Consider the following 10,450-nt stretch of genomic DNA (forward strand, 5'->3'; position numbering starts at 1 on the left):
GTCATGGGTCGCAGTAAGTGGCCTTTTATTTGACCACATCTGAGGGACAGAGATCTGGCTGCTGTCTGTAGACGGTGTTGAGTAGGGTGTCCCTGGAAAAATGCAGGTTTGTGAGAAAAGTGCAGGCGGAGACATGATGTTGGCTTCATCTTGCCTTCAGATCTGTTCATCTTGTATCATTTTTAAAAAACACAGCAAGCAAGGGTTACTCCAAGCGGAGTCTCCCTTTTTTTCCAAAAATTGGGCCCCACACAGACACCTTATCAGTGGCAGCACTTGTGCCCTAGTTGCAAACAGGATGTTTTGATTTGCATCAAGCACATTCCAAATCCACAAGCATTTACTCTCCCCAGGATGACACAGGGGTAGTAAATTCCTTCTGGATCCATGACTTGTTCATTTTGATGAACGTCAGTCTGTCCACATTGTCACTGGACAGACGCGTGCGCTTATCTGTCAGCACACACCCAGCAGCACTGAAGACACGTTCAGAGACAACGCTGGCAGCTGGACACGACAAAATCTTCGAGGCGTAACTGGAGAGCTCTTGACATTTTTCTAGATTTGAAGCACAAAAGGAGCAAGGCTCCATTTGCAAAGTCATTGCATCGATGTTCATTTGGAGATACTCCTGTATCATCCTCTCCATCCGTTGACTATGTGTCAGACTTGTTGTCTCTGGTGGCCTTGCAAAGGAGGGTCTAAAAAAATTATGAAAAGATTCCATAAAATTGCTGTTACCAGCACCAGATACGGTCCTACTGGTACGGGTAGACTGTTGAAGATGACGAGGCCGTCCCATGTTTGTCAAGTTACAACTGGGAGAATCACTCCCTTCACCTGCACGGTTGTTTGGTGGAAAAGCCGAGCTAAGATCGAGTAACAGCTTCTGCTGATACTCCTGCATACGTGCGTCCCTTTCTATGGGTGGAATTATGTCACAAAATTTGGACTTGTCCCGGGGATCTAATAGTGTGGCAAGCCAGTAGTCATCATCACTTCTAATTTTGACAATACGAGGGTCATGTTGGAGGTAGTGCAACAAGAAGGCACTCATGTGTCTTGCGCAGCCATGCGCACCAAGTCCACGCTGTGTTTGTGGCATAGAGGTGCTAACCGTTCTTTCTTCCTCTGTCATCTCCCCCCAACCTCTTTCAACTGAAATTTGACCAAGGTCCCCCTCATCTGCTGAGTCTTCCATGTCCATGGACAGTTCGTCCTCCATATCTTCATGTCCTCCTGCACCTTCCTCAACATCTCACCTGCTACCATGCGCCCTTGTTGATCCCTGTCCCCCATGGTCCCATGCCTGCCGCGTTGGTGATGATGAACGTCTGGACCTTGGTGATGTTGTTGTGTCTTGCGCATATGAATCCTCCTGTAGTTCCTCCCCTTCCTGTTGTCCCACCCCCTGACTACGAATAGTGTTTAGCGTGTGCTCCAGCATGTAAATGACTGTAATCGTCATGCTGATAATGGCATTGTCAGCGCTAAACATATTCGTCGCCATGTCGAAACTGTGCAGAAGGGTGCATAGGTCCTTGATCTGAGATCACTCCATCAGGGTGATCTGCCCCACTTCTGCATCTCGTTGGCCCAGGCTATACATCATGACGTATTGCACCAGGGCTCGCCGGTGCTGCCACAGTCGCTGTAACATGTGGAGAGTTGAATTCCAGCGTGTCGCCACATCGCATTTCAGGCGATGAACCGGCAGGCCGAAAGACTTCTGGAGCGATGGAAGTCGCTCAGGTGCGGCGGTTGAACGGCGGAAGTGAGCACTGCAGACAGTTTCCGTGCCCTGGTCAGAAGGCCATCTAGGCCGGGATAGTGTGTTAAAAATTGCTGGACAACAAGGTTAAACACGTGAGCCATACAAGGCACGTGTGTCACCTTGCCCAGGCGAAGGGCCGCACCCAGGTTTGCAGCATTGTCGCACACGGCCTTACCAGGCTGCAGGTTGAGTGGAGACAACCATTTATCAAAATCAGTCTCCAGAGCTGCCCACAACTCAGTCGCTGTGTGACTCCTATTTCAAAGACATGTCAAGCTAAAGACCGCCTGATGCCGTTGCGCTCTGCTACCAGCATAGTAATGAGGGGTGCGTGATTCCTTCTGCGCAGTGAGAACGCTGGTGGCCTGACCAGGCAGGCTTGGGGCGGAGGTGGAGGACCCAGATGAGGTGGAGGATGCAGAAGCAGTGGCGGAACTTGGACAGACAGAGGATTGACACACAAGTCGTGGGGACGGCAAGACTTGTGCAGCAGACCCTTCACCATCTATCACCATAGTTACCCAGTGGCCAGTCAGCGACATGTAACGTCCCTGTCCATGCTTACTGGTCCAAGTATCGGTGGTGAAATGCACCCGTTCACACACAGAGTTTCTCAAGGAAGCGGTGATGTTGTGTGCGACATGCTGGTGTAGCGCGGGCACACCTTTCTTAGAGAAGTAGTGGCGACTAGGCATCTGGTACTGGGGCACAGCGACAGACATAAGGTCTCTAAAATCCTGTGTGTCCACTAGGCGGAAAGGCAGCATTTCTGTAGTCAACAGCTTACAGAGGGATAGAGTCAACCTCTTCGCTTTGTCATGGGTCGCAGGAAGTGGCCTTTTATTTGACCACATCTGAGGGACAGAGATCTGGCTGCTGTGTGTAGACGGTGTTGAGTCGGGTGTCCCTGGAAAAATGCAGCTTTGTGAGGAAAGTGCAGGCGGAGACATGATGTTGCCTTCATCCAAAGTTGGTGCTATCGATGTCTGAGAGAGCTGTACACACTCACTTGTTTCCCCTTCCAAACCAACTGACGACCTACCAAGCAAACTGCCTGTTGCGGTTACAGTGGTGGAAGTTGTGGGTGGAAAAACAGGTGTGACAGCTGTCCCCACAGTCCTAGAAGATGACGAGCGCGCGGATGCACTGGAAGGGGCAGGCGGTGGATGGTTCGCTCCGCTAGGCCGCATTGCAGCACGGTGAGCTTCCCATCGGGCCATATGATATTTATTCATGTGACGATTCATGGAAGAAGTTGTCAAACTGCTGAGGTTTTGACCTCTACTAAGAGAACCATGACAAATTTTACAGATCACATAATTTGGGCGATCTTTTTCTATGTCAAAAAAGGACCTGGCTAGGCAAGGCTTAGAGGCCATGCGACCTGTTGATCCACCCCGAATAATGCTCAGAGGCAGAGTGGTGGCTGAGGATGCAGTTGTAGACGTGCTACCAGTGCTCCGACTGTGTCCAGGAAGGCGCCAGGTTACTTCGACGTCGGTTGCATCCTCCTCCACCGCCTCTGTTGACCTCCTCGAGTGTCTGACTGTGGGTTGACAGTAGGTGTGATCTAGAACTTAATCATCAATTGTTGTGTTTGCACTCCCCTACCCCTCAGACCGAGTTTCTTCTTGCCCTGACCGAATATTTAAGTTGTCATCCCAATCGGGTATCTGCGTCTCATCTTCATCAGTATGTTCCTCATTGCCTATAACCACAGTTGTTGGAAAGGCAGCATTTTGGTAGCCAACAGTTTGCATATGATGAAAGTCAACCTCCAAGCCATTTCATGCCCTTCTAAAAGCATGTAAAACACAGCGAGGGGACTCCAACCACAGTCTCCCTCGTTGCCACTAACTGGGCCACACACACCCCACTTGACTGGCATCGGTTGAGCCCCCTTTTGAAAAAGAAAAAGATGCTTTGCATGAAGCACTCTCAAAAATACGCGTGCCTTTCCCGTCCCCTGGCTGACCCAGGGGAAGAAAAGTCCTCTGAGAGCCATGACTTGTTCATCTTGGTTCTTTTAGAGACACAGCGAGGGGACTCCAACCACAGTCTCCCTCGTTGCCACTAACTGGGCCACACACACCCCACTTGACTGGCATCGGTTGAGCCCCCTTTTGAAAAAGAAAAAGATGCTTTGCATGAAGCACTCTCAAAAATACGCGTGCCTTTCCCGTCCCCTGGCTGACCCAGGGGAAGAAAAGTCCTCTGAGAGCCATGACTTGTTCATCTTGGTTCTTTTAGAGACACAGCGAGGGGACTCCAACCACAGTCTCCCTCGTTGCCACTAACTGGGCCACACACACCCCACTTGACTGGCATCGGTTGAGCCCCCTTTTGAAAAAGAAAAAGATGCTTTGCATGAAGCACTCTCAAAAATACGCGTGCCTTTCCCGTCCCCTGGCTGACCCAGGGGAAGAAAAGTCCTCTGAGAGCCATGACTTGTTCATCTTGGTTCTTTTAGAGACACAGCGAGGGGACTCCAACCACAGTCTCCCTCGTTGCCACTAACTGGGCCACACACACCCCACTTGACTGGCATCGGTTGACCCCCCCTTTTGACAAAGAAAAAGATGCTTTGCATGAAGCACTCTCAAAAATACGCGTGCCTTTCCCGTCCCCTGGCTGACCCAGGGGAAGAAAAGTCCTCTGAGAGCCATGACTTGTTCATCTTGGTTCTTTTAGAGACACAGCGAGGGGACTCCAACCACAGTCTCCCTCGTTGCCACTAACTGGGCCACACACACCCCACTTGACTGGCATCGGTTGACCCCCCCTTTTGACAAAGAAAAAGATGCTTTGCATGAAGCACTCTCAAAAATACGCGTGCCTTTCCCGTCCCCTGGCTGACCCAGGGGAAGAAAAGTCCTCTGAGAGCCATGACTTGTTCATCTTGGTTCTTTTAGAGACACAGCGAGGGGACTCCAACCACAGTCTCCCTCGTTGCCACTAACTGGGCCACACACACCCCACTTGACTGGCATCGGTTGAGCCCCCTTTTGAAAAAGAAAAAGATGCTTTGCATGAAGCACTCTCAAAAATACGCGTGCCTTTCCCGTCCCCTGGCTGACCCAGGGGAAGAAAAGTCCTCTGAGAGCCATGACTTGTTCATCTTGGTTCTTTTAGAGACACAGCGAGGGGACTCCAACCACAGTCTCCCTCGTTGCCACTAACTGGGCCACACACACCCCACTTGACTGGCATCGGTTGACCCCCCCTTTTGACAAAGAAAAAGATGCTTTGCATGAAGCACTCTCAAAAATACGCGTGCCTTTCCCGTCCCCTGGCTGACCCAGGGGAAGAAAAGTCCTCTGAGAGCCATGACTTGTTCATCTTGGTTCTTTTAGAGACACAGCGAGGGGACTCCAACCACAGTCTCCCTCGTTGCCACTAACTGGGCCACACACACCCCACTTGACTGGCATCGGTTGACCCCCCCTTTTGACAAAGAAAAAGATGCTTTGCATGAAGCACTCTCAAAAATACGCGTGCCTTTCCCGTCCCCTGGCTGACCCAGGGGAAGAAAAGTCCTCTGAGAGCCATGACTTGTTCATCTTGGTTCTTTTAGAGACACAGCGAGGGGACTCCAACCACAGTCTCCCTCGTTGCCACTAACTGGGCCACACACACCCCACTTGACTGGCATCGGTTGAGCCCCCTTTTGAAAAAGAAAAAGATGCTTTGCATGAAGCACTCTCAAAAATACGCGTGCCTTTCCCGTCCCCTGGCTGACCCAGGGGAAGAAAAGTCCTCTGAGAGCCATGACTTGTTCATCTTGGTTCTTTTAGAGACACAGCGAGGGGACTCCAACCACAGTCTCCCTCGTTGCCACTAACTGGGCCACACACACCCCACTTGACTGGCATCGGTTGACCCCCCCTTTTGACAAAGAAAAAGATGCTTTGCATGAAGCACTCTCAAAAATACGCGTGCCTTTCCCGTCCCCTGGCTGACCCAGGGGAAGAAAAGTCCTCTGAGAGCCATGACTTGTTCATCTTGGTTCTTTTAGAGACACAGCGAGGGGACTCCAACCACAGTCTCCCTCGTTGCCACTAACTGGGCCACACACACCCCACTTGACTGGCATCGGTTGACCCCCCCTTTTGACAAAGAAAAAGATGCTTTGCATGAAGCACTCTCAAAAATACGCGTGCCTTTCCCGTCCCCTGGCTGACCCAGGGGAAGAAAAGTCCTCTGAGAGCCATGACTTGTTCATCTTGGTTCTTTTAGAGACACAGCGAGGGGACTCCAACCACAGTCTCCCTCGTTGCCACTAACTGGGCCACACACACCCCACTTGACTGGCATCGGTTGAGCCCCCTTTTGAAAAAGAAAAAGATGCTTTGCATGAAGCACTCTCAAAAATACGCGTGCCTTTCCCGTCCCCTGGCTGACCCAGGGGAAGAAAAGTCCTCTGAGAGCCATGACTTGTTCATCTTGGTTCTTTTAGAGACACAGCGAGGGGACTCCAACCACAGTCTCCCTCGTTGCCACTAACTGGGCCACACACACCCCACTTGACTGGCATCGGTTGAGCCCCCCTTTTGACAAAGAAAAAGATGCTTTGCATGAAGCACTCTCAAAAATACGCGTGCCTTTCGCCTCCCCTGGCTGACCCAGGGGAAGAAAAGTCCTCTGAGAGCCAGGTCCACATTGTCAGTGGACAGACACGTGTGCTTATCTGCCAGCAGACCCCCAGCAGCACTGAAGACAGGTTCCGAGAGAACGCTGGCTGCAGGACACGACAAGATCCTCAAGGCGTACGTGGCGAGCTCAGGCAATTTATCCAGATTGGAAGCCTAAAATGAGCAGGGCTCAAGTTGCACAATAATGGAATCGATGTTTCTTTGCATATACTCATATATCTGTGTGTCTCCCTCTTTTTCCTTGTCCAGCTGTTTTGTTTTCACATGAGTATATGTCCTTGTCACTTTCCCATGTGTTTGTGTTATGTTGTGAGTTGTTTGTCACCTTTTGGACACCTTTCAGGGTGTTTTCTAGGTGTTTTACTGTGTTTGTGATTGCCTGCCATTGTTTCCTATGGGCTCGAGTTCGGTTCGTCGAACGTTCGACGAGCCGAACTCGAGCCAGACCCCCCGTTCGGCGAACCGCCTCGAGCCGAACCGGGACCGGTTCGCTCATCTCTAGTCAGGAGGTTAGATGAGATCATTACCTGCTGTGACGATCTCCTGCACTCCTGACGTCAGCGCTGTCACTACCTTCTATGCCCGCTGCATTCTCACGTCACGTCTCGCGGGCGGCCCGAGATTGTCACTAGCGGTGACGTCACGGGCTCCCCCGACATTGCTAAGAACGCGGAGGACAATGGAGTACAGGAGATCGTCACAGCACGTAATGATCTCATCCAACCTTCTGACAGCAGCGCTCATCATCCCCTGCAGTGACCTGGGCTAACCTATTGATGTTAGCTCAGGTCACTGCACTGCTCTCCCAGCCAATGGGGAACATTCTGTTCTTCATTGACTGGGACAGTGACTATGGTACGGATCATCGTGGGACCCCCTTACTGGATTACACCAGACCCGGAATTGATTGTTCTTTTCAATAAATTGGTGAAAAAGGAAATGTTTTGGGGAGTGTTTTTTCAAATAAAACTTTTTTTGTTGTCTTTTTTTTTTTATTACTGACTGGGTTCGTGATGTCGAGTATCTGATAGACACATGACATAACTAACCCCAGAGCTTGATGCCAGGTGACATCTGGCATCAACCCGATATATTACCCCGTTTGCCACCGCACCAGGGCAATGGGATGAGTTGGGCTGAAGTGCCAGGAGAGGCACATCTAATGGATGCGCCACTTTTGGGGCGGCTGTGGCCTTCTATTTTTAGGCTGGGGAGTGTCCAATAACAGTGTACCTCCCTAGTCTGAGAATACCAGACCACAGCTGTCCGCTTTACCTTAGCTGGTGATCCAATTTGGGTGGGACCCCACGTTTTTTGTTATAAATTATTTATTTAAATTTAAAATAACAGCGTGGGGTGCCTTCTGTTTTGGATTACCAGCCAAGGTGAAGATGCCAGCTGTGGTCTGCAGGCTGCAGCCGTCTGCTTTACTCTAGTTGGCTACAAAAGATAGGGGGGAGCCCACGTCGATTTTTTTTAATTATTTATTTTTTGGCTAAATACTAAGCACCCTTTAGTGCCACATGAAAGTCACTAAAGGGTGCCAGCTTAGAATATGCAAATATGCAGGGGGGGTAGGACATTATATAGGTCTTTCTCATCTATTATCTATCTATCCATCTTTCTATAGATTATCTATATTTATTGCTGTTAAAGCATTAAAAAAAGCAGGGCCCAACCTGCAAAAAAACCCCCAAAAAAACAAAAAAAAAACAAACAAAAACGCACCAATAACGCACCAAAACGCGGTAAAACCGCAGGTGTTTTTCGGTGCATTATTGGTGCGTTTTTTAACGCAGGTGCGCTAATCCTTCACTCAAGAAATTTCTTAAGAAAATTTGATAAAAATCTTTTTTCTAGTGCACACATAGCCTTAAGGTGGCTTTACACACTGCAACATCGCAAACGACATCGCTGTAACGTCACCGGTTTTGTGACGTAATAGCGACCTCTCCAGCGACATTGCAGTATGTGAAACACATCAGCGACCTGGCCCCTGCTGTGAAGTTGTGATCGCTACAAATCGTTCAGGACCATTCTTTGGTCCTTTGTTTCCTGCTGTGCAGCAAAGTTTTAGTGTGTAAAGGGGACTTTACAGCGACTTCGTTAGCGACTTCCCTTTGAAAAAGCTGCTTTACAACGTCCCCAATGACTAGCTAGGTCGTTCTGCAGGTCCGGATCGCTGTTGCGTCGTTGGCCAGGTCTGCCTGTTTGACAGCTCACCAGAGACTTTGTAGCGATCCCGGCCAGGTTTGGATCGCTGGTGGGATCGCTAGAAAGTTTCAGTGTGTAAAGGGGCCTTTACAGCGGTATTCTCATCTTATCATATGACGAGCGATTGCAAGGATATGCCACCACACTACAATAGGTGGGCATTGCAGCACTCACTTGGAGGGAACACAAGGCGTCTGTAGATTGTAAGCCTCTGGGAGCAGGGTCCTCTCCACTTCTGCACCAGTCTGTCAGCTTATTTAATGTAAATATGTAAGGAACAATGCAAATGTACAACACCATGGGATTAATGGATCTATAAAAATGAGCAACGACAATCATGAAGAAGGCTGGGGGATAAACACTGCTTGTGCTGAAAAAAAAATGTAGAGGGTGCAGCACTATACAGACAGGTCAGACCCCATCACATCCTCATGTGCCAACACTTTAAGATAGTGACATTCAGGCCAATGGCTTTTCCTAAGTGCTGTGGAAACGTTTCTTAAGTTCTCTGAACGTCTGTTCTGCACCAAGACGTCTTCTCAATCCATCTGCCTGATCATATCCAGAGGACATGTTCACAGCTTACCTCTCAGGAGCCATCAATCTGCATAGTCCATAGATATAAGCCAGGAGATCTCACATCACTGACTCAAGACCGTCTTGAGGAAACAGACTGGAGAGAATCCTGCTGTTCACACACAGGCAAAGACAGCCAGCGAGGAGAGCGCCAACATATCACAGGGCCATGTCTACCAGGCACCTGCAGAACCTCTTTGTAGTAGGGATATGCAGATTCAGTAATAGGAGGTGTCCATGGCAACCAGTTAAAGAATTAAGATCTGGAGAAAGCTGTGGCAACAGCTGAACAGCAGAAGTACTGTCAGGTCAGTGCCCAGGAGGGTGGAGTGTATACATGGGGATATATATGTGTATACACAGCCTCTGACATCACTGGTTATGTATACACTGCAGTACATCCCCCTTATCATGGTGTACACTGCACAGTACCCTACAATGATCCGGCCGCCGCACCGGTCACACCCTGCGGTACTGTACACAAAACGTGTCATGTGCCGGCATCCACTGTCTCCAGTAATATGGCTTCCCTTACTAGCGCAGCATGTCCGCCGCCCTCACTTACCCCCGCCGTATACTCCTCCGCTCATCTCCAGCTTTGCACTATTTCACACGGTACCGATTTACCACGACTGATGAGGCTGGAGCCGGGAGTAACACGCTACGCGCCAACAATGGAACACTCTCGCCGCACGTTAAACACGTCACCGCCGGTATTGACCAATCGGGTGCCAGAACGCACGTAGCCACGCCTACCAATTTCTCGGTGGTCGGCGAGAGCAGAAAGCAGTTCACCGAGAGTGCCGAAAACTGCGCATGTGCTAGGCGTCTCCGTGAATAAGGGAAGTGTCTTCCATGTTGGTGCTCACTAACATTCATTTTTCAAGAGATGGGTCGGGAATAGTTCTTTTAAACCGCTACATAGGGGGTGTACCAAGATGGCCGTACCCAGACTTCCGCTATGAAATGAAAAGCAATGAAAGGAAATGGCAGACGATACAAAGCAGTGCTATGTGCTGTATAGCTGGGAGGCTGCAGAGAGGGCCTTGTCCTAAGCTTTAATGCACCGTACCAGTAATCATTAGTCTAGGAACGTGAATAAAATGTGTAGCAAACATAGTAACTAACATATGTAAAATAAATGCAAATCCCACAGGCAGACAACAAGGAAGGAGCGAAGAGATGAGCATTGCCTCCGCAGCACCCCAATATACCTGAGCACCGCCTCCGCAGC

The 10,450-nt window shown here is 49.8% G+C and overlaps 1 protein-coding gene across 1 annotated transcript in view; it reads right to left on the reverse strand.

Moving 5' to 3' along the window:
* Positions 1-9,914, reverse strand: part of LOC142296680 (actin-like protein 6A) — a 102,535-nt gene extending 92,621 nt beyond the window's left edge. The window contains exon 1 of the mRNA XM_075340598.1: positions 9,782-9,914. Coding sequence (XP_075196713.1) covers positions 9,782-9,806 — 25 coding nt within the window. The 5' untranslated portion in view covers positions 9,807-9,914. The remainder of the gene's footprint in view (positions 1-9,781) is intronic.
* Between the last annotated feature and the right edge of the window lie 536 nt (positions 9,915-10,450).

This window comes from Anomaloglossus baeobatrachus, chromosome 3 (assembly GCF_048569485.1).
Source record: "Anomaloglossus baeobatrachus isolate aAnoBae1 chromosome 3, aAnoBae1.hap1, whole genome shotgun sequence".
NCBI classification, from domain to species: Eukaryota; Metazoa; Chordata; class Amphibia; order Anura; family Aromobatidae; genus Anomaloglossus; species Anomaloglossus baeobatrachus.